Below are 24693 nucleotides of genomic sequence, written 5' to 3' on the forward strand. Positions count from 1 at the left end.
TAGAAAAAATTCATCACTACAAAAAGAAAGCCCCTCCAAGAGAAAAAAGAAAGAAAGAAAGCCTATACCCATTATCATCACTTCAATTTCAGTCTCTCCTAAGCCCCTGGTAACCACTAATCTGCTTTCTTTCTCTGTGGATATGCCTATGCTAGACATTGCATATAAATAGAATCATATAATATGTGGCCTTTTGTGACTGACTTCTTTCAATTACCAAAATGTTTTCAAGTTTCATCCATGTTATAGAATGTATTTGTATGTCATTTCCTTTTATTGCTGAATAATAGTTCATTCTGTAAATACAGCAGGTGTTTATCCATGTATCAGTTGATGGACATTAGGGTTATTTCCACTTTGGGGCTATTATGGCTGATACTTCTATGAACTTTGTTGTGTAAGTTTTGTGTCAACATATGTTTTCATTTCTCTTGGGTATAGACCTAGGAGTGGAACTTCTGGTCCATATGGCAACTGTATCTTTAAACCTTTGAGGAACTGCCAGGCTGTTTTCCAAAGCAACTACACCATTTACAGTCTCACCAGCAGTGTATGAAGGTTCCAGTTTCTCCACATATTTACCAACCCTTGTTATTGTCTCTTTTTTGATTATAGCAATCCTAGTGGGTGTGAAATGATACTTCATTGGAGTTTTGATTTGCATTTCCCTAATAAGTAATGATATCAAGCATATTTTCATGTGCTTACTGGTAATTTGTACATCTTTGGAGAAATGTCTATTCAAATTCTTGGTCAATTTTTAAATTGGGTAATCGCCTTTTTACTGTTGAATTGCAAGTGTTCTTTATATATTCCAGATACAAGTTCTTTATGAAATACATGATTTGTTCATAGGTTGTCCTTTTACTATATTGATGGTATCATTTGCAGCACAAGTTTTTAATATTGATGAAGTCCAATTTATTTTTTTTTTGCTTTTGTTGCTAGTGCTTCTGATGTTGTATATAAGAAATCATTGCTTAACCCAAAGCCATGAAGATTTACCTTTATGTTTTCTTTTAAGAGTTGTATAATTTTAGCTCTTATATTTAGTTCTGAGATCCATTTTGAGTTAATATTTTGTATGTGGCATGAGGTAGGGGTCCAACTTCTTTCTTTTGTATGTGAATATCCAGTTGTCCATGTACTGTTTGTTGAAAATACTATTGTCTCTCCATTGAATTTTCTTTGTTACCTTGTTAAAAATCAGTTGACCATAAATGCATGGGTTCATTTCTAGACTCAAAATTCTATTCCATTTATCTATATATCTATCCTTATAACAATACCATACTATTATTTTGTAACAAGTTTTGAAATTGAGGAGTATGTGTCCTCCAATTTTGTTCTTCTTTTTCAAGATTGTTTTGGCTATTCTGTTTGCCTTTCACACCTGTATGAATTTTAGCATCAAATTTTCGTTATATGGGGAAAAGAAAGACAATCAGGATTTTCATAGCGGTTCCTTCAACTCCATGGATCAATTTGGGAAATATTGCCATTCTAATAATATTTAGCCTTGTAATCCACGAACATGGGATGTCTGTGATGTATTTCCATTTATCTACATCTTCTCTCTTGCTTTCAACATTTTTGTAGATTTAAGTGTACAAGTCTTACACTTCTTTGTTGAATTTATTCCTAAGTATTTTATTTTTGATGCTCTTTTAGATGGAATTGCTTTCTTAATTTCATTTTCGGATCATTTATTGCTAGTGTGTAAAAATACAATTGATTTTTGTATATTGATCTTTTACCCTGCAACCTTACAGAATTTGTTTATTTGTTGTAGTAGGGGTTATGGGGGTTCCTTAGGATTTTCTATATACAAGATCATACCATCTGTGAATGGAGATAGTTTTGGTTTGTTTGTTTGCTTGCGTGTTTTTTACATCTGTATTGGAGTATAATTGCTTTACAATGGTGTGCTAGTTTCTGCATTATAACAAAGTGAATCAGTTATACATATACATATGCTCCCATATCTCTTCCATCTTGCGTCTCCCTCGCTCCCACCCTCCCTATCCCACCGCTCTAGGTAGTCACAAAGCACCGAGCTGATCTGCCTGTGCTATGCGGCTGGTTCCCACTAGTTATCTATTTTATGTTTGGTAGTGTATATATGTCCATGCCACTCTCTCGCTTTGTCACAGCTTACCCTTCCCCCTCCCCATATCGTCAAGTCCGTTCTCTAGTAGGTGTGTGTCTTTATTCCTGTCTTCCCCCTAGGTTCTTCATGACATTTTTTTTCTTAAATTCCATATATATGTATTAGCATATGGTATTTGTCTTTCTATTTGTGACTTACTTCACTCTGTATGACAGACTCTAGGTCCATCCACCTCAGTACAAATAGCTCAATTTCGTTTCTTTTTATGGCTGAGTAATATTCCATTGTATATATGTGCCACATATTCTTTATCCATTCATCCGATGATGGACACTTAGGTTGTTTCCATCTCCTGGCTATTGTAAGTAGAGCTGCAATGAACATTTTGGTATATGACTCTTTTTGAATTATGGTTTTCTCAGGGTATATGCCCAGTAGTGGGATTGCTGGGTCATATGGTAGTTTTATTTGTAGTTTTTCAAGGAACCTCCATACTGTTCTCCATAGTGGCTGTACCAATTCACATTCCCACCAACAGTGCAAGAGTGTTCCCTTTTCTCCACACCCTCTCCAGCATTTATTGCTTCTAGATTTTTTGATGATGGCCATTCTGACTGGTGTGAGATGATATCTCATTGTAGTTTTGATTTGCATTTCTCTGATGATGTTGAGCATTCTTTCATGTGTTTGTTGGCAGCCTGTATATCTTCTTTGGAGAAATGTCTATTTATGTCTTCTGCCCGTTTTTGGATTGGGTTGGTTTTTTTGTTGTTATTGAGCTGCATGAGCTGCTTGTAAATTTTGGAGATTAATCCTTTGTCAGTTGCTTCATTTGCAAATATTTTCTCCCATTCTGAGGGTTGTCTTTTGTCTTGTTTATGGTTTCCTTTGCTGTACAAAAGCTTTGAAGTTTCATTAGGTCCCATTTGTTTATTTTTGTTTTAACTTCCATTTCTCTGGGAGGTGGATCAAAAAGGCTCTTGCTGTGATTTATGTCATTGAGTGTTCTGCCTATGTTTTCCTCTAAGAGTTTGATAGTTTCTGGCCTTACATTTAGGTCTTTAATCCATTTTGAGCTTATTTTTGTGTATGGCGTTAGGGAGTGATCTAATCTCATACTTTTACATGTAGCTGTCCAGTTTTCCCAGCACCACTTATTGAAGAGGCTGTCCTTTATCCACTGTACATTCCTCCCTCCTTATCAAACATAAGGTGACCATATGTGCATGGGTTTATCTCTGGGCCTTCTATCCTGTTCCATTGATCTATCTTTCTGTTTTTGTGCTAGTACCATACTGTCTTGATTACTGTAGCTTTGTAGTATAGTCTGAAGACAGTGAGCCTGATTCCTCCAACTCCATTTTTCGTTCTCAAGATTGCTTTGGCTATTCGGGGTCTTTTGTGTTTCCATACAAATTGTGAAACTTTTCGTTCTTGTTCTATGAAAAATGCCAGTGGTAGTTTGATAAGGATTGCAATGAATCGGTAGATTGCTTTGGGTAGTAGAGTCATTTTCACAATGTTGATTCTTCCAATCCAAGAACATGGTATATCTCTTCATCTATTTGTATCATCTTTAATTTCTTTCATCAGTGTCTTATAATTTTCTGCATACAGGTCTTTTGTCTCCTTAGGTAGGTTTATTCCTAGATATTTTATTCTTTTTGTTACAATGGTAAATGGGAGTGTTTTCTTGATTTCACTTTCAGATTTTTCATCATTAGTGTATAGGAATGCCAGAGATTTCTGTGCATTAATTTTGTATCCTGCCACTTTGCCAAATTCATTGATTAGCTCTAGTAGTTTTCTGGTAGCATCTTTAGGATTCACTATGTATAGTATCATGTCATCTGCAAACAGTGACAGCTTTACTTCTTCTTTTCCAATTTGGATTCCTTTTATTTCCTTTTCTTCTCTGATTGCTGTGGCTAAAACTTCCAAAACTATGTTGAGGAAGAGTGGTGAGAGTGCGAAACCTTGTCTTGTTCCTGATCTTAGTGGAAATGCTTTCAGTTTTTCACCATTGAGGACGATGTTGGCTGTGGGTTTGTCATATATGGCCTTTATTATGTTGAGGAAAGTTCCCTCTATGCCTACTTTCTGCAGGGTTTTTATGAAAAATTGGTGTTGCATTTTGTCGATAGCTTTCTCTGCATCTCTTGAGATGATCATATGGTTTTTCTCCTTCAGTTTGTTAATATGGTGTATCACATTGATTGATTTGCGTATGTTGAAGAATCCTTGCATTCCTGGAATAAACCCCACTTGATCATGGTGTATGATCCTTTTAATGTGCTGTTGGATTCTGTTTGCTAGTATTTTGTTGAGGATTTTTGCATCTATGTTCATCAGTGATATTGGCCTGTAGTTTTCTTTCTTTTTGACATCCTTGTCTGGTTTTGGTATTAGGGTGTTGATGGCCACGTAGAATGAGTTTAGGAGTGTTCCTCCCTCTGCTGTATTTTGGAAGAGTTTGAGAAGGGTAGGTGTTAGCTCTTCTCTAAATGTTTGATAGAATTTGCCCGTGAAGCCATCTGGTCCTGGGCTTTTCTTTGTTGGAAGATTTTTAATTACAGTTTCAATTTCAGTGCTTGTGATTGGTCTGTTCATATTTTCTGTTTCTTCCTGATTCAGTCTTGGCAGGTTGTGCTATTTTACGAATTTGTCCATTTCTTCCAGGTTGTCCCTTTTATTGTCATAGAGTTGCTTATACTAATCTGTCATGATCTTTTGTATTTCTGCAGTGTCAGTTGTTACTTCTCCTTTTTAATTTCTAATTCTATTAATTTGAGTCTTCTTCCTTTTTTTCTTGATGAGTCTGACTAATGGTTTATCAATTTTGTTTATCTTCTCAAAGAACCAGCTTTTAGTTTTATTTATCTTTGCTATCGTTTTCTTCATTTCTTTTTCATTTATTTCTGATCTGATCTTTATGATTTCTTTCCTTCTGCTAACTAAGGGTTTTTTTTGTTCTTCTTTCTCTAATTGCTTTAGGTACAAGTTTAGGTTGTTTATTCAAGATGTTTCCTGTTTCTTAAGGTAGGATTGTATTGCTATAAACTTCCCTCTTAGAACTGCTTTTGCAGCATCCCATATGTCTTGGGTCGTCATGTCTCCGTTGTCATTTGTGTCTAGGTGTTTTTTGATTTCCTCTTTGATTTCTTCAGTGATCACTTAGTTATTAAGTAGTTTATTGTTTAGCCTCCATGTGTTTGTATTTTTTACAGGTCTTTTCCTGTAATTGATATCTAGTCTCAAGGTGTTGTGGTTGGAAAAGATACTTGATACAATTTAAATTTTCTTAAATTTACCAAGGCTTGATTTGTGACCCAAGATATGATCTATCCTGGAGAATGTGCCATGAGCACCTGAGAAAAATGTGTATTCTGTGGTTTTTGGATGGAATATCCTATAAATATGAATTAAGTCCGTCTTGTTTAATGTATCATTTAAAGCGTGTGTTTCCTTATTTATTTTCATTTTGGATCATCTGTCTATTGGTGAAAGTGGGGTGTTAAAGTCCCCTACTATGAATGAGTTACTGTCGATTTCCCCTTTTATGGCTGTTAGTATTTGCCTTAGTTATTGAAGTGCTCCTATGTTGGGTGCATAAATATTTACAATTGTTATACCTTCTTGGATCGATCCCTTGATCATTATGTAGTGTCCTTCTTTGTCTCTTCTAATAATTATTGTTTTAAAGTCTGTTTTGTCTGATATGAGAATTGCTACTTCAGCTTTCTTTTGCTTTCCATTTTCATGGAATATCTTTTTCCATCCCCTCACTTTCAGTCTGTATGTGTCTCTAGGTCTGAAGTGGGTCTCTTGTAGACAGCATATATATGGGTTTTGTTTTTGTATCCATTCAGCCAGTCTGTGTCCTTTGGTGGGAGCATTTAATCCATTTACATTTAAGGTAATTATCAATATGTATGTTCCTATTCCCATTTTCTTAATTGTTTTGTGTTTGTTATTGTAGGTCTTTTCCTTCTCTTGTGTTTCTTCCCTAGAGAAGGTCCTTTAGCATTTGTTGTAAACCTGGTTTGGTGGTGCTGAACTCTCTCAGCTTTTGCTTGTCTGTAAAGGTTTTAATTTCTCCATCAAATCTGAATGAGATCCTTGCTGGGTAGAGTAATCTTGGTTGTAGGATTTTCTCCTTCATCCCTTTAAATATGTCCTGCCACTCCCTTCTGACTTGCAGAGTTTCTGCTGAAAGATCAGCTGTTAACCTTTTGGGGATTCCCTTGTGTGTTATTTGTTGTTTTTCCCTTGCTGTTTTTAATATGTTTTCTTTGTATTTATTTTTTGACAGTTTGATTAATATGTGTCTTGGCATGTTTCTCCTTGGATTTATCCTGTATGGGACTCTCTATGCTTCCTGGACTTGATTAACTATTTCCTTTCCCATATTAGGGAAGTTTTCAAGTATAATCTCTTCAAATATTTTCTGTCCTTTTCTTTTTCTCTTATTCTTCTGGAACCCCTGTAATTTGAATGTTGGTGCATTTAATGTTGTCCCAGAGGTCTCTGAGGCTGTCCTCGGTTCTTTTCTTTCTTTTTTCTTTATTCTGCTCTACAGTAGTTATTTCCAGTATTTTATCTTCCAGGGCACTTATCCGTTCTTTTGCCTCAGTTATTCTGCTCTTGATCCCATCTAGAGTATTTTTAATTTCATTTATTGTGTTGTTCATCGTTGCTTGTTTCATCTTTATTTCTTCTATGTCCGTGTTAAATGTTTCTTGCATTTTCTCTATTCTGTTTCCAAGATTTTGGATCATCTTTACTATCATTTTTCTGAATTCTTTTTCAGGTAGACTGACTATTTCCTCTTCATTTGTTAGGTCTGGCGGGTTTTTATCTTGCTCCTTCATCTGCTGTATGTTTTTCTGTCTTCTCATTTTGGTTGTCAAACTGTATTCAGGGTCTCCTTTTTGCAGGCTGCAGGGTCATAGTTCCCGTTGTTTTCGGTGTCTGCCCCCAGTGGCTAAAGTTGGTTCAGTGGATTGTGTAGACTTCCTGGTGGAGGGGACTAGTGCCTGTGTTCTGGTTCATGAGGCTGGATCTTGTCTTTCTGTTGGGCAGGTCCACATCTGGTCATGGGTTTTGGAGTGTCTATGGACTTATTATGATTTTAGGCAGCCTCTCTGCTAATGGGTGGTGTTGTGTTCCTGTCTTGCTAGTTGTTTGGCATAGCGTGTACAGCACTGTAGCTTGCTGGTCGTTGAGTGAAGCTGGGTGCTGGTTTTGAGAGGGAGATCTCAGAGATTTTCACCGTGTGATATTATATGGAGCTGGGACGTCTCTTGTGGACCAGTGTCCTGAAGTTGTGTCTCCCACCTCAGAGGCACAGCACTGACTCCTGGCTGCAGCACCAAGAGCCTTTCATCCACACGGCTCAGAATAAAAGGGAGAAAAAGTAGAAGGAAGGAAAGAGAGAGAGAGAGAGAGAGAGAGAGAGAGAGACGGAGAGGAAGGGAGGGAGGGAGGAAGGAAGAAAAGGAAAGAAAGTGGATAAAATAAAATTAAGTAAGATAAAATAATTTATTAAAATAAGAAATAATTATTAAGAGAAATTTTTTGAAAAAAACGGTCGGATAGAACCCTAGGACAAATGGTGAAAGCAAAGCTATACAGAAACAATCTCACACAGAAGCATACACATACACACTCACAAAAAGAGGAAAAGGGGAAAAAATCATAAATCTTGCTCTCAAAGTACACCTCCTCAGTTTGGGATGATTCATTGTCTATTCAGGTATTCTACAGATGCAGGGTACATCAAGTTGATTGTGGAGATTTAATCCGCTGTTCCCGAGGCTGCTGGGAGAGATTTCCCTTTCTCTTCTTTGTTCTCACAGTTCCTGGGTTTCAGCTTTGGATTTGGCCCCGCCTCTGAGTGTAGGTCGCCAGAGGGCGTCTGTTCTTCGCTCAGACTGGACGGGGTTAAAGGAGCCGCTGATTTGGGGGCTCTGGCTCACTCAGGCCTGGGGTTGGGAGCGGTACGGATGCTTGGTGAGCCTGCGGCAGCAGAGGCCAGCGTGACATTGCACCAGCATGAGGCGTGCCGTGCGTTCTCCCGGGCAAGTTGTCCCTGGATCCCTGGACCCTGGCAGTGGCAGGCTGCACAGGCTCCCCGGAAGGGAGGTGTGGAGAGTGACCTGTGCTCGCACACAGCCTTCTTGGTGGCGGAAGCAGCAGCCTTAGCGTCTCATGCCTGTCTCTGGGGTCCTCACTGTTAGCTGCGGCTTGGGCCCTTCTCTGGAGCTCCTTTAAGCAGTGCTCTTAATCCCCTCTCCTTGCGCACCAGGAAACAAAGAGGGAAGAAAAAGTCTCTTGCCTCTTCGGCAGGTCCACACATTTCCCCAGACTCCCTCCCTGCTCGCTGTGGTGCACTAACCCCCTGCAGGCTGTGTTCATGCCGCCAACCCCAGTCCTCTCCCTGCGTTGCGACCAAAGCCGGAGCCTCAGCTCCTAGCCCCGCCCGCCCTGAGCAGACAAGACTCTCGGGCTGTTGAGTGCCGGTCGGCACCGATCCTCTCTGCGGGAATCTCTCCACTTTGCCCTCCACACCCCTGTTGCTGTGCTCTCCTCCGCGGCCCCGAAGCTTTCCCCCTCCGCCACCTGCAGTCTCCGCCCATGAAGGGGCTTCCTAGTGTGTGGAAACTTTTCCTCCTTCACTACTCCCTCCCTCTGGTGTAGGTCCCGTCCCTATTCTTTTGTCTCTGTTTATTCTTTTTTCTTTTGCCCTACCCAGGTATGTGGGGAGTTTCTTGCCTTTGGGGAGTTCTGAGGTCTTCTGCCAGCGTTCAGTAGGTGTTCTGTAGGAGTTGTTCCACGTGTAGATGTATTTCTGGTGTATCTGTGGGGATGAAGGTGATCTCCATGTCTTACTCTTCCACCATCTTCCCGATTTGAGATAGTTTTATTTATTCCTTTCCAACTTAGTGTCTTCTATTTCTTTTTCTTTTCTGAATGCACTGACTAGAACGTCCAGTAAAATGTTGAACAGAAGTGGTGAGAGTGGCATTTTGTATGTTTCTGATGTAAAGAAGAAAACACTCATTCTGTTACTAGTAAGTATGACCTAGCTGTGGGAGTTTTGTGTTAAGAGAACATATTCTGTATATTAGTCCTTTGAAATTTCCTAAGACTTTCAATTCCTGAAATGGTCCAGGGTGCAGTCAGTTTTTTATACATTTCCATTTGTGCTTGAAAATATTATGTAGTTTGCAGTTGTTCAATGCACTGTGCTATATATATCCGTGAGATCAAGCTTGTTGAATATATTTTTCTGTACCAGCAGTCAATAGATTTTTTTCTTAAAATGCCCTATAGTAAATATTTTAAACATATGCAACTCTGTCACATCGTCTCAACTGCTGTTGTAGCACAAAAGCAGCCGTAGACAATACGTTAATGAATGAGTATAGCTGGTGACCCTATAAAACTTGATTTATATAAACTGGTGACTAGTCCATGGGCTATAGTTTGCCCACTTCTGCTCGTTACTATTAGTTTTTATTTTTAATCTGGTTTTTGATCAGCCATCATGGAGAATAAGTTAAACTTCCTCTATGATGGCAAATTTGTCTATTTCCCCTTGTTTCATGTATTTTGAGAATATATTAATAGATGTATACAAGTTTAAGAATGTACTCTCTCATTATTTAAACTTTTTGTCTTAATATAGGCACTTGATCTCTAGTAATGATTTTTGTCTCAAAGTCTGTTTTGTCTAATATTAATATAGCTTATAGTAGCTTTCTTTTGGTGGCTATTTGCCCAATATGTATTTTTTATTCCTTTTTTTCCCTAACCTTTCTAAATAGTTGTTTTAACAATGTCTCATAAACAAAATGTTGGCTGTATTTTGTAAATGCAATCTCGTCATCTTTGTCTTTCAACTAGATCATTTTATCCGTTTGCATCTATTATAATTTTTAATATCTTTGGAATCATTTCTACCAAGTTTTTGTGGTTTTTGTTTTTCTTACCTCTTCTGTTCTTTTATTTCCTTTCTTTGCTTTATTTTCTCTCTCTCTTTTTTTTCTATAACATAGTTTGTTAATTCTGCCTTCTTTTTATTTTCTTTTATTGGTCACCCTAGAAATTTTAACCTGCATTCATTTCAAGTCTCATCAGTATATTTACCCTCTGTCCAAACCATATTAAGAACCGAGAACATTTTAATTTCTGACATCCCTTCCTAACTTATACTATATTGATACTCAGGGATGTAGTTCTATTTTTTAAACACATGCCTAAAAATTATTATTTTATACATTCATTGTTTTAGTTTTACCCACATATTTACCACTTTCTTTGCTAATCATTCCTTCTTCCATCACAAACCTTCTCAATGGGAATATTTTTATTCTGCCTTAAGTACATGTTTTAAAATTTCCCACTGAGGGTCATTTGGTTACACATTATCTTGGGTTTTGTCTGTCTGTGTCCTTCTCCCCTCATTTTTGAAAAAAAGATATTCTACTGAGTATATAATTCTCAGTTAAGTTACTTTTTTTTAGTGCATTGAAGATATTATATTGTGTCTTCCAGTGTTGTTTTTGAGAAATCAAAGTTTATCTAATTTTTATTCCTTTGAAGGTAATCTGTCTTTTCTCTCTGGCTTTTTTTTTTAATATCCCCTCTTTGTCCTTGGTGTTATAGAGTTTTACTATGACTTGTCTAATTGTGGAGTACTTTTTATTTATCCTGTTTGGGATATGTTAGTTTTCTGAACCTGTCAAGTGTTCATAAGTTCTGGAAAAATCTTGACTATTCTCTTCAAATATTACTTCTGCCCCATCTTTCTCCTTTTCTCTGGAACTCTGATTAGACATATATTAATATTTCTCACTCTATCATACGTATCTCTTTCATACTTATTTTTCATTTCTTTGCATAAAAATTTCTTTAGGTCTACTAATTCACAAAATCTCTCAGCAACTGTAAACTGTATCCAATCTATTAAAACTTATCAATTGAGTTCTTTATTTGTTTTAATTTCCAGTTCTAGAAGTTCTCTTTCTCTTTATTTTCATTAGCTTTGGTAATTTTTGTAGTCTCTTGCTCTTAACTCAAATTTCCTCTTTTATTTCTCTAAAAATAAAAAATATATGTATTTGATACCATATGTTCTAGTATATACATTTTTTGTGGCTCTGATTCTGCTCTTTGTTGTTTCTGCTAGCTCTTGTCCAGATGCTTCCTTGTGTTTTCTGATTTTGCTTCTTTGTGTTTTTTAATTTTTCAAAATTGTGGTCTCATATTTCTTGGACCTTTATCTGTTGTAAATCTTTGAAGTCTGGGTAGCTTCCTTCAGAGAGGAGATGTTCATTTGCTTCTGCCAAGCATCTGTGGGGGATACCAGCCTGGGAGCACCTTAAATGTATACTTAATTTGAGATTTCTTAGATTATCAAGATAGTTTTATGCTGCACATTATGAGTTCTCACTTGTGCTTGCCAATTCTTAGGAAATATTTCTTTCCTCTCTACTCCGTGCCCAATCTTTGAGACAATCAGTTTTCCTAACAGTTCCTTGGAGTGAACTGTTTATTTCTAGTTCAACCTTAAATTGAGCATGCAGCACCTTGAGATGCCAATTTTATAGGCTCTCCAGTAAGATTGCCCACCTCAAGCTCATTCTGGGTTTTGTTTCCTGATCCCATACTCCATGAACCATCTGTTTTACAGCAAATGACATCAAGGTAAAAGCTAGCTTAAAATACATTTTATCAGCATTTTTAGTTGTTTTCAGTAGGAATGTTGATGAGGATTCTTATTCTGCCATACTGCTGGAAAAGGAAGTTCAGCTATTTTATATTTTTGACATGAATTTTTTTCCTTCTAGCTCCCCATATATACTGCACCACCTCTCCAGTCTAAATATGTTGATGAGCAGCCTGGTCATTTACAAATGGGCTTTGCGTCCATTCGCACTACAACTGGTCGTTATATTGGCTGGTGCAAGGTAAGTGAATTCTGATAGTGGTTTCATATCAGAGGGTTCTCATTTTATTACATAACAGTTGTTCCAGTTATTCATTGAAGTGTAACAAACTACCCCAAAACTTAGTGGTTTAAAACAGCAACTGTTCTATCTCATGATTTTGTGAGTCAGAAATTTAATCAGACTTCAGACAGCTGATTCTTCTGTTGCATGTGGTGTTGACAGAGGCCACCCAGTGGTATTCATCAGGTGAATGGGCTGATTTAGAGGGTCCAAGACAGCTTCATTCTCTTTGCTGGCACCTTGTCACAGATGGCTAGAAGGCTGGGAATGTTGACTGAATCATCCACACCTGGCCTCAGGTAGTCAGATAACTTACATGGACAGTTCAGGGCTCCTAGAGAATATGTTGCAAGAGGCCTTAGTCAGAATTTGCCAAGCTTCTTACCTGTCTTCAGGTGTCCAGGAAGGTTACTTCTACAGCATTCTGTTGTTAAATGAAGTCATTAAGGCCAACCCAGTTTTTATGGGAGGGGAATTAGATACCATCTCTCAATATGAGTAGCAGCAAAGAATTTGTGGCCATATTTAATCTACTCTACCACTACTGCATAGATTAAAGTAGTTCAGCAAGCATTTATGTCACGTGGCATGTACAAAACATTGCTTGACCTTTTATATGAAGTTCTGAGATTACTTCTGCATTGTTAGTTATTTGGCTGAGTAAAATATTCACTTGTTAGGTTTAGTTCATAAGACCGTTTTGACTATAGTCAGCTATTGGGCAAAATAGAATTCACCTTATTTTAATACTTAGCCTTCAATCATCATTATCCAGCAGCAGAGGGGTGGAGTAAGCTAGTACAATACTGCTGTTTCATAATCATCGCATCAACATAGATGTGTGCTAACATCAACATCTGCAGTGTCAGTGTCATAATGATAATGGTGGTACCATTGTTTTCATCATTCTGACCTAATAACCACAAAACTTTTCCTCAAGTCTAACCTATCCAATTGTGAACCCTTGTGCTTTTTTTTGTTTCTAATCCATTCTTTTTAAAAAGAAAATTCTAATGGTCTTATGAAATATCAAATCTGTGAACTCTGGTCATTTCAGATATTTAAAACGTCTGATGAATACATGGTGTTATTTTTTTTAAATTTGTGCCTGTCAGACAATTCTAATAGACTTTTATAATTCTAATAATACACTTTTAATAGTTTGACTAGTTGTACTACACACTATTAACAGTTTGGTCTCAGCAGGAAATAGCTTAACTAATTAGGGTCTGAGTCATGCCCCTGAGACTGTATGCCAACAGCTGGATGATTCAGACTGAAGTCTCTTGACACCTAATTTTCCGTAGTGTTCTCAAAGTTGTTTTCAGTGAGGTTAATTGTTCCTGTGAGATCTTTAAATTGCTGTTGTTACTATCACCCACTTTAAGACTAAAAGGACTTTTTACTCTGGTAATATGCTGAAATGAATAGATTGAAGAAGGGCACTTTCAAATGCATTTCATCTTCAATGTAAACATTTCCTCTCTAATGTTCTCCTTAAAATGTAATCTATTCTTTAAAAATTACCTCCGGCTCAAATTACACTCTACATTAAACTTAGAATCACAGGGCAAATTCAATTTCTATTCCTACTCCTTAGTGTTTTGAAATTTAGGTAGCAGCGACCTCCAGTGGTAAAAGTGAATTCCTAAACACAGCTAAGGAAAATTTCCCCAAAGTTTTCTTCCTCAACAGTTACATTATTCCCAGTCAACTGATCAGTAAGCATTATAATTTTGAGGTGAAATTTTCTCAAGAGACAGTCCCCAAGGAGAAGTAGCTCAGTGGCAGTTAGGGTCTGTGTTGGTTTGTACAGCTTTAAACCATGATGAACAGGATGAACTTCTGCATCTGATCATCATGAAAGTATCTGTCTGAGACAAAGTTACTAATACCAAGATATATCAATAGAAATAATTTAATTCTTTCCTATCTAATATAATAATATCTATTGTCTTTGCTTTGAAAATCTCTTTTTTTGTTTTTATCCCATGGTTTCATAGCAACTAGTTCAGAGATGGAGACCACATATTTAGACTGTGTTTTCTAGTTTTATCAATAGAGTACAGCATGACTATGGGCAATTACTATGGGTAAATTATTCCATGCCTTCATTTTTCTTCTGATGTACTTGAGATAGTACATATCAAAAAATGTGTGTAACAATATTTCTTGCATTAAAATAAATAGTTAGAAACAGGTAAAAAGAATCTTTGATTTAAAGCTTTAATCCCTTCAGTGGGCTAATATAATCTTGATTTGCAGATAATTTATGTTCCTGTTGAAAACAAGATGGACACTAGTCTGTGTAGGATGATTTCTATTCTAAGATAAATGTCTTATTTAGATTTATTTTTCTCATTCTAATGAACACTAAGAAAAAGGGAGAAGATGAAGCACTTTTCTTTAGGCTTTTTGTTGTTTTCTCCACAAATCATTATGTTGTTGCTGCCTCATCTTTATTAATCAGATGTTGCTTCTAAGCTGAAATATACCTCTCTTCATGCTTCTAAAAAATTCCATTCATTTTTCTACGCTGTCATAAAATAAGATGATAAATCTCTGTACTTCTGTAATAACTTTTCTGTGAGCTGCTCTGATTATTTTATTGGCATTACTTTACCCATTTATATGAGGAATATAGCAAACAAGTATTATCCATGTTAAATAGAATGAAAAGCAAGAAGTGAAGAGAAGCTAAGTTCAACAAGTGTCCACATAGAGAATAAACAGGAAAACTAGATTTAGATTTTGGTGCAATTTCATATAATCTCAAAGATGTGGGCTATTTGACCTAATTGTCAACATCTTCAAAAATGCAGATGTCCTTTTTTCCCCCTTTTTACTTAGGGTGTTTATGTCTTCATGAAATATGGGATAATGGATACAGTACAATTTGGAAAAGGTAGGTTGAGTGAACTGTCTATAATTAGAAATGTTCTATTGTCTTTTTAACTTGCAAGGTTTAAATGTGAGAAAAATAAACTTGGTATGTTATCCATTATCATGTTTTACCAACTCAGAAGATACTCTATATAGCAGTTTATAATAATAATAACAAAGCAATAGTATCTGTTATTTATTTAGCAATTATATGTTGAGGCATTATGATGAGCATGTTACATAATTTATCTAATTTTATTTTGTAGCAAATTTCTGGATGTCAGTATTATAATGACTCCCATTCTACAGATGAGGAAACTGGGGTTTAGAGGGGTTAAGTAGATTACCAAGGTTACATAGCTAGTAAGTGGCAACACCTGGACTCAAACTGGCTGTTTTAGGTACGAAACGCATATTGTATACTTATACAGCATAAATTAAACATATATCTCCATTGTTATTAATTAGTTTAAATAAGTACTATTTGATGTTAAAATACATAGTATTTTGCTATTGATTGCTAGGAAACACGATATCAATTAGTCACCCTAGAATATTTGAGCTAGTGTTGGAAAACAATTGTGTTTGACTCGTTAGTTTGATAATGTTGTTTGGCAGCAGGTATAGCTCCCTAACATTTTTTAGACTAAGCCAGTTGTCAAAATAAATGTGTATTGGGGGACAGAAAGAACACCTAAAATTTTAAATGCCTCTGTGATGTTGAAATGCCTCTGTGTATGTATTATCATTATTTAATGTGTGTAGGAATTAATTCCAATTAAGTCCAAATTATATTCCTCATCAACCTTGAAGAATATGATTAAATTCCATTAAATTAATAATTAATAATTAAATAAATAATTATGATAGAAGAGTGTGTTTTTTGGATTGCATGGAACCAGAAACCATTTAAATATATAAAAAGCCAAGAAATTTGGACCTCTGCCCCCTTTCCATCTATTTTTTGTCTAGACTCACTTCTCATTCTGCTCATTGGTTTTAACCAAGAGCAATGGCTTCTCTGAGTTTACTGGGGAGTAGTGGCAAGCAGAGTGATAGCTGCATGTTTCCTTAGACTGTTATTCAAAGTTTCCTGCTAAAGTATCTATTTCAGTTCTTACTAGATCCTACCAATGTTTGAACAGATAAGGCCAGAAGCATTTCCATTATAAGAATATAATACATACACAATGAGGAATTTGCTTTATAGTAATTCATCTTAATCCATATAACGCTAGTGTACACTCTAGCATTATATTTCATTAAAGTGTAATAATCGCCTGTATTAAGGAAACAAATACCATTAAATCAGCTGTGGAAGGAAGATTTTATTTTGTAACAAGTAACTATTAACAACTGGCTTTTTAAGTTGCTGGTCAAATCATTATTTTGTGTAGTTCTTTTGAAGAATGTTTTAAACCATCTGCTATTATCTTAGCAAATCTCTAAATTTTCTTCATCATACCTATATAGAATGTCAATTATAGTAAGTTATTTATATTATTTTTCAAATGATTTCTTGAGATGCATATGTCTATTTGAAGAATCCACCTCGAGATTTTCTTCCGAAAATTGGAGTGATTACAGTTTCAGGATTGGCAGGCTTCATTTCAGCGAGAAAAGGTAGGGTTAAAAATATATAATCTTTCTTTTAATGCCATTATATTAATTTCTGAATTTATTTATACAAACAGTTTAAGCACAGTGTACAGTAAGTCCCCTACATATGAAACTTCAAGTTGCAAACTTTCAGAGATGCAAACAGGCATTCGCATGTCCAATCATGTAAGTTAGTTCACGTGTCTGGCGTTGCTAAGAAGCACCAAGTGATAACGATGGAAACAAAAGTGAAAATAATTGAGAGAGTAGAGCGAGGCGAAAAGATGGTAGACGTCACTCTTTCTTATAACATGAATCATTCAACCATCGACAAGATTGTAAAGAACAAGAACAAGATCGTGGAACATGGGAAGTCTATTGTGCCAGTGATGTGGACAATAATATCAAAGAAGCGTGGAAAAGTGATGGAGGACATGGTGAAACTTCTCAGTGTGTGGATGCAGGATCAGCATCAGCGTTAAGTCCCACTTAGCTTAATGCTGATTCAAGGGGAAGGGAAAAGCCTTTATAAAGACTTGAAGAAGAAATACAGCAAAGAATCAGAGGGCCCATCTTTTAATGCCAGGCATGGCTGGCTTCATCAGTTCAAGGCTAGAGCCAACATTTACAACGTAAAAGTAAGTGGTGAGGCCGTGAGTGCAGATATGGTAGCTGCCTGGGAATTTCCTAAAATGCTTCGGGAAATTATTGATGAAGACGTGTATTTACCCGAGCAGGTTTTTAATGTGGATGAGACAGGACTGTACTGGGAGAGGATGCCAGACCGAAGTTATATCAGCAAGGAAGAAAAGTTGATGCCAGGCTATAAAGCAGCAAAGGATAGGCTAACTCTGTTGTTTGGTGGCAGTGCTTCCAGCAAGATGAAGCTGAAGCCTCTCTTAGTTTATCATTCAGAGAACCCAAGAGCCCTTTAAAACAGCCAAGGGCTCTCTTCCTGTTGTGTGGAAGAGTAACCCCAAAGCCTGGGTTACAGAGGCCATTTTCCAGTACTGCTTTTTCCACCACTTTATTCTGGAGGTAGGGAAATATTGCTTGGAGAAGGACGTCCCATTCAACATTCTTTTGCTGCTCGACAGTGCTCCAGGCCACCCCCCATTCATGGACGACTTTCATCCCAATGTCAAAGTAGTGCATCTACCACCGAATACTACATCGCTCATCCAACCTATGGACCAGGGAGTTATAGCCACTTTCAAGAAATATTATTTACGTCACACTTTTCGTCAGGAAGTAAAGGCAAGTGACGAATCAGGAACAACCTTGCGACAATTTTGGAAGGACTATAACATCTACAAGACCATAAAAAACATTGACTTTGCTTGGCGTGAGGTTACGGCCATCACCATGAATGGGGTTTGGAAGAACCTTTGCCCGCAGTTTGTTCACAATTTTTGTGGATTTGAAAAGGTGGATGAGGAGTCCAAAGAGGTCTTCAGCAACTTAGTGACCCTCAGCGAGAAGCTGGAGCTAGATCTGCAAGAGGACGACTTCATTGAACTGCTTTCTGTGCAACATGAGGAGCTTAGTAATGAAGACCTGATGGAATTGGAGGCCCAGAGAAAGGATGAAGAGAGACAAGAGGAAGAAGTAACTGAAGAACTGAAGAGATTCACGGCGCAGGAAATGGCAAGGGGATTTTCTTAGTTTTTGAGGCACAGGACCCTAATGTAGAATGGTACACAAAGGTTGCAGCAGCCGTTCAGAATGCAATCCAGTGCTACAGTGTCATCTGTGACGAGAAGAAAAGAGCTACTACCCAGACATCACTGGATCGTTTCTTTTAGAGGGTAGATAGAAATGAATCCAGCAAGGAGCCAGAACCTATGCCATCAACGTCAGGCATGAGTGAAATTGCAGCTTGCCCTCTATCTCCTGTTGCTGATGATCCTTCAGCTCTACATCTCCCATTTCCTCTCGCTCCTCCAGTCAGTGACTCTCCTTGCTTGTTCACTCGATGCCAGCCCCTGTATGCCAGCTGTTGTACTGTATTGCTGTACTTCTTGAGGTACTGTACTGTAAGATTAAAAATGTTTTCTTTATTTTTTGTGTTTGTTTTTTATGTATTATTTGTGTGAAAAGTATTTTAAACCTATTACAGTACAGTACTGTGTAGCTGATTGTGTTAGTTGGGTACCTAGGACTAACTTTGTTGGACTTAACAAACAAATTGGACTTACAAACACGCTTTCGGAATGGAACTCGTTTGTATGTGGGAGACTTACTGTACCACTCTTCTGATTCAGGGAACATTTTCTATTAGTGTAGTGAACTGCTTACCAGTCAGGTTCCCAGATGCCAGCCAATGGCCAGTCCTGTAAGCATGCCTTTCTAACAATGGCAGTCTTGGGCATATGTTAACTCTTTTCTGCACATCACTAAATAACTCTTTCATAAGCACATGGTGAATTTTGTATTTGCCCATCTTCCATCTCTGGGTATAGAAATCTCTCTCAGTAGGATTACTGCCTCCACTCCTCACCTAAGCCCTTACTAAGCTGGTGCAGTTCTCTGGTCAGTAGCCATCTGGGGCACCTTCCATTCATCCTCTGTCCCCAGTGCCAGTCATTGTCCGCAAATTAAATTACATGTTGTTGCAAGTCACAGCTCTGAACCAACCTGGAATCTGACATCAGATATGTTATGGTTGGTTTGCTCAGCTTTAGTCCTTAAAGTAGCCTTAACCCAACTACAACTAATCAGATACAAAACATCTGAATTATAAGAACATTCCAGCATTCTAACTCTAGCCCATATATCTTATCCCAATAGATCTTCCCTATAGCTAGTATTAATCATAGCTTGTATCATATTTTTTATTCTAACACTATATGCAACTTCTAATTGAATACATGTTATAAATTATTCATTAGGAAAGACATTGAAAATCAGGATCACCACATGTAACAATAAGAGAAAGAATTAAATTTTGAATGAAACCGGCCAAAGCATATTACTCATTTCTCAGTGAGAAACTCATAATCCACTTGTAAGAGAAAATGTTCCTTAGGTCATTCACAATGACTCCATGTGTCAGAGCTAGAATAAACTAACCCAGTATTTTTCAAATTACAGAGCTCAGTTTATAAGTAGGTAGTGAAATAAATGTGGTGACTCTCAGGAAGCATTTTATTAAAAAATAAAATAGAGGACAATAGCAAATATCAGAGTGTTTTGTACTCAGTATGGATAAATATTGTGAAACTTCTGTTTCAGTGGAGTGTGTATGTGTGTGTGTGAAAGAGAGAAACGTCAGAGACAGAAACAGAGAGAGAGAGAGGTCATAATGTAAAATTTGTTCTTTAGTATGAGTCATGGTCAAAAATGTACGAAAGATGTTGGTTTAGTCTAACCCTATAATGCTACAGCTAGAGGTCCAGAGAAAGGAAATCATTCAATGATTTCATAGTACATATTACATAGCTAGTTAGTGTCTTGTGTCTAGAGTCCCTTTCTACTTACAGGAGTAGGGCTATTGAACCCAAGTGAAATTTATTTTCTTGTAAACTGGCCTTTCATATCAAGTAAAGAGAGGATGAATGTAAGTCTTTTTAATATTGAAAATAATAACAAAGATGTATGTGTGAGAAATATTCCATTGTGTGTGTGTGTGTGTGTGTGTGTGTATATATATATATGTATGCAATGGAATATTACTCAGCCATAAAAAAGAATGAAATAATGCCATTTGCAGCAACATGGATGGACCTAGAGATTATCATACTAAGTGAAGTAAGTCAGACGGAGAAAGACAAATATCATGTGATATCACTTATATGTGGAATCTAAAAAAATTATGTAAATGAACTTATTTACAAAACAGAAACAGACTTACAGACATAGAAAACAAACTTACGGTTACCAAAGGGGATAGCGGAGGTGGGGGTGTAGGGAGGTAAATTAGGAGTTTGGGATTAACAGATACTACTATATGTAAAATAAACAATAAGGACCTACTATATAACACAGAGAACTATATTCAATATCTTGGGATAACCTATAATGAAAAAGAATCTGAAAGAAAATATATATAACTGAATCACTTTGCTGTACACCTGAAACTAACACAGCATTGTAAATTAACTATACTTCAATTTTAACACATTATTGACTGGGGGATTTTTGCAGAAACTGACACCTGTGGCCATAATGTATCTCTGGTCAAAAATGTGTTAAAAGGTTTCAAAAAAGTATAACAACTACAAAAAAAGTAAATAAAAAATAAAATAAGATGACACATCAAGGAAAAACTGCCACCTTCCAAGTTTAGGAGCAGCACAATTAGGGGAATTTGACTGAGTCAAGGAAACCTACATTAAAGGATGCTAGGTCAGTAAAATCAACAACCAAACTACAGATACTAGAATAATAGTGAGCAAGACATATTTTAATATAGCTAGACCCTCTTTCCCAGTATCACAAAAACCTGTCAATATTTAAAGGAAAGCTACAGTAAAGGTTGAAGCAGCCTACTACCCACCTCCCTCAATGCTCTGTCTGTTGTAGACATGACTGTAGAAGGCCTCCTTACTAATAAACTGGACAGAGAAATACATCTTGTTTTTACCTACCCTAAACTATAAAGTTGCCTGCAAACATTGCCAGGTATTTTTCATCATAGTCTTTACTGATATACCAGATAGGGTGTCTCATTTTTAAATTAAGGGTGGTAAGAGCTGTTTCAGAAAATAAAAGTACTTACCCTAATTAGAAACCCCATCATCTAATTGTCCAGATCACATTTACAGTCCAGGGTACCCAGACAAGCATTTAAAGTACATATTGTTTTCAACCAACAGTCTGTTGGAACTAAGCTATGGCTTAGAGTGGTGGGTTTCACACTATTCAATAGAACCTAGGGTTCCATGGAAGTGTTTAGGGGTTGTATAGGGATAAGGAAAAAGCGGTGTAGATAGGGCTTGATAATGAGCTTCACTCCCTCAGGCTAACCAGAGTAGCTTCAAGTCTGTAAGTTTTATATATGAAGTTCCAGGTGAGATTCTATTCAAAAGACTTTTTTAAAGGATTTTGCTATTTAAAAAAAAAAGTTTGAAAATGACTCAGATGCTTAGTTAAGGCACTTTTGGAAATGAATGAATTATTGCAAGTTACTTGCAATTTTTTTAACTTTTTATTTTATATTGGAGTACAGTTGATTAACAATGTTGTGTTAGTTTCAGGTGTATAACAAAGTGATTCAGTTTTACATATACATGTATCTATTCTTTTTCAATTTCTTTTCTCAATTAGGTTGTTACAGAATATTGAGCAGAGTTCCTTCTGCTATACAGTAAGTCCTTGTTGGTTATCCATTTTAAATATAGTAGTGATGTGTACAAGTCAATCCCAAACTCCCTATCTCTCCCCACTACCCATCCCCCCCGGTAACCATAAGTTTGTTCTCCAAGTCTGTGAGTCTGTTTCTGTTTTGTAAATAAGCTCATTTGTCACATTTTTTAAAGATTCTGCATATAAGCGGCATCATATGATATTTCTTCTTCTCTATTAAGTTATTACTTTAGTATTCAAAATCAGTGACAGGAAGGAATTATGTCCCTTTTAAAATCCTTAGCTGACCAGTTAGTTGGATCCTTTAGCTATCTAAGGACTTAATCAAAAAAGGATCTCTGAGAGTCCATTTCAGTTTAACATGGTGTCACAAAAATGGTAGTTGATTAATTCTCTATATTGTCATGTTTTATTAGATACTTGAAAAAATGTGGTTACAACTGTGGGTTTCTTAGGACATGAAAAAATACCTAGTTTTTTAAAAGAAGAAAATCATCAACCCCCTTTGTGTAGGTAATTATCAATGTTAGATTGAGAATACTTTTCTTAAATTAGACATGACAACTAAGGGGTATTAATTGAACTGTAATACTTAAAGACATTTTACCTATCATCTTGATTGGTATTATTACCTAAAGAAAATTTAACATAGGGTGATGGCTTAAAGGGGAACAAAGAAAGCATGAAAGTTATAAAAGCATCAAGTCTCTGGTAGCATCTGTTTGGAGTTTAATAGTTTGTTTGAATGTCATAGGTTCTAGGTTTAAGAGAATTGCTTATCCACTGGGACTGGCCACTTTAGGAGCAACTGTTTGCTACCCTGTTCAATCAGTAATAATTGCAAAGGTAAGTTCTTTTTAAGCAATAGCTTCATTTCAGTACTTGTTTAAACTCTCAGTGTGACAATGTTTAAATGTCATACAGCACCTGCAACATTTAATTTTCAGAGAAATATAGTTGGTATTCTCTTATGTTGGCAAAATCACATCAGCATCTCAGCGTGGTAAATGCCATGGTTGATTACATGATTATCACAAATAAATAGGATGAATTTGTTTAAATATTATTCAAGGAAGTAAATGCTGATTTGAGGGTTAAGTTCAGAGACAATGAATTAGAATTTATGGGGAGAAATACTGCTCCATTGTTGAGCTGTGTAAAATTCAGTTTTTAATTAACAGAAAATTATACCTGCTGGCAGTTGTCAGTTCAGCAATTTAAAATAATGCAAGAAATAACCAACTGATAGAAAACAGAGGCTTCTGAGGATTAAAAAAAAATACACACACATATGCACACTCAATTTTGAAATCCATATTATAGTTGTTTTGTCATTTTCTTGTGAGTTTACCCTACAAATCCAAAGATTCTCCTAATGATTTGAAGAGTTTGTGTCAGTATTGTTATTTTATTTTTTAATACATATTTGGATTGAGAAGGAGAACTTTGGGATATAGTTTTTTTCTTCCATTCCTTCTACTTTAATTACCAACATTTAACATTTCCCCCTCACATTTGAAGTATTGTGTGGTGTTACCAGGACTTTCTGTACTTGTATTCTCATTACTTCATCTCTTTAATTATTGATGTCGATAAAGCTGCCTATTTAGTATTTTGAGAATGTCAAGGATATAGTGCCCTATGTAGTTTCTAATATGATCAAGCTATAAAAGCTTACAGCAAAGGAAGAGAGCATTATTCATTAAATCTAGTTAAACTTGAGGTAATTGATGGGTAAAATGATAAACTTATTTTTTTTAATATTTTCTAAGAATTTACATAGGAATTAGCCACTTAAGTTCATATAATGTTAGTACTAAAAGAAACCTTTGAGATCATTAGGTTCAACTTCCTCATTTTCTCATTTGCCAATTTGGAAACTGTGGCCCAGAGAAGTTCCAGTGACTGATTTGTCCAGGGTTCTATTCAGCTTCAGACATCTTGCTTCCCTGTCCATTTCTCTTCCCAGTGCATGATGCTGCCACTGATTGTTTTTGTTTGTTTAGAATAATGACTTTGTGGGGTTTTTTTTTAAATAAAATTGGTACCTACTTATTCTTAAATAATTTAAGCATTACAAAACAGAATAAGAAAAAAACCAACTAACCACCTGAAATTTTTCATCCAGAAAAATATGTGTTAAAATTTGATAGAATGCTATTCTAGACATTTCTTCATGCATACATAGACATAGAAAGATAGATGGATGAATAGATACAGTTTCGTAAGAACAGGATCATAGTATAGTATGCATCTTATTTTTAATTTTAAAAATAAAGTATGAAGTTTAATTTTACTTTAACAGAAGGAAAATAAAAACAAAAGAATTGCAGGACTCCAAATAAAAAATTCTATGGTAAAAGATATTAATGAGAGTTCCTAAAAGTTCTTCTGTAGTTAAATAATGATTTTTACTTAAATTCCTAGAGTTGAGACCTTTGCTTTTCTTTGACTGTCATATAACAGCATCACATGTAATATCTGGTGAATTGTAATATATATACATATGTGTGTATGTATATATATATATAGAGAGAGAGAGAGAGAGAAAGAGAGAGAGAGAGAGAGAGAGAGAGAGAGAGAGAGAGAGAGAAAACATGGGTTCTTATTCTGAGATCCATGATAGACTTAAGAGAATCTGTGACTCCCCTGCCCAAAACTATATAAAAACTTGTAGGTATACAATAGGAGCCTTCTAATTTGATATTATCAGGACCAGTAGTTAACAATTAATTGAAAATGTTAAAGCAAGAAGTTTTTTAAAAATCATAAATATGT

General features: G+C 36.2%; 1 protein-coding gene across 6 annotated transcripts in view; it reads left to right on the plus strand.

The window, feature by feature from the left end:
• Positions 1–24693, plus strand: part of APOOL (apolipoprotein O like) — a 125735-nt gene that overhangs the window by 66982 nt on the left and 34060 nt on the right. For all 6 annotated transcript variants that reach the window (XR_007474935.1, XM_049705147.1, XM_049705149.1 and 3 more), the window contains exons 4-7: positions 11965–12084; positions 14977–15031; positions 16534–16632; positions 22670–22761. Coding sequence is in view for 5 of the 6 variants with exons in the window: in XM_049705147.1 (XP_049561104.1) it covers positions 11965–12084; positions 14977–15031; positions 16534–16632; positions 22670–22761 (366 nt within the window). In the remaining variant the exon portion in view is untranslated. The remainder of the gene's footprint in view (positions 1–11964; positions 12085–14976; positions 15032–16533; positions 16633–22669; positions 22762–24693) is intronic.

Source organism: Orcinus orca, chromosome X (genome assembly GCF_937001465.1).
Source record: "Orcinus orca chromosome X, mOrcOrc1.1, whole genome shotgun sequence".
Taxonomy (NCBI): domain Eukaryota; kingdom Metazoa; phylum Chordata; class Mammalia; order Artiodactyla; family Delphinidae; genus Orcinus; species Orcinus orca.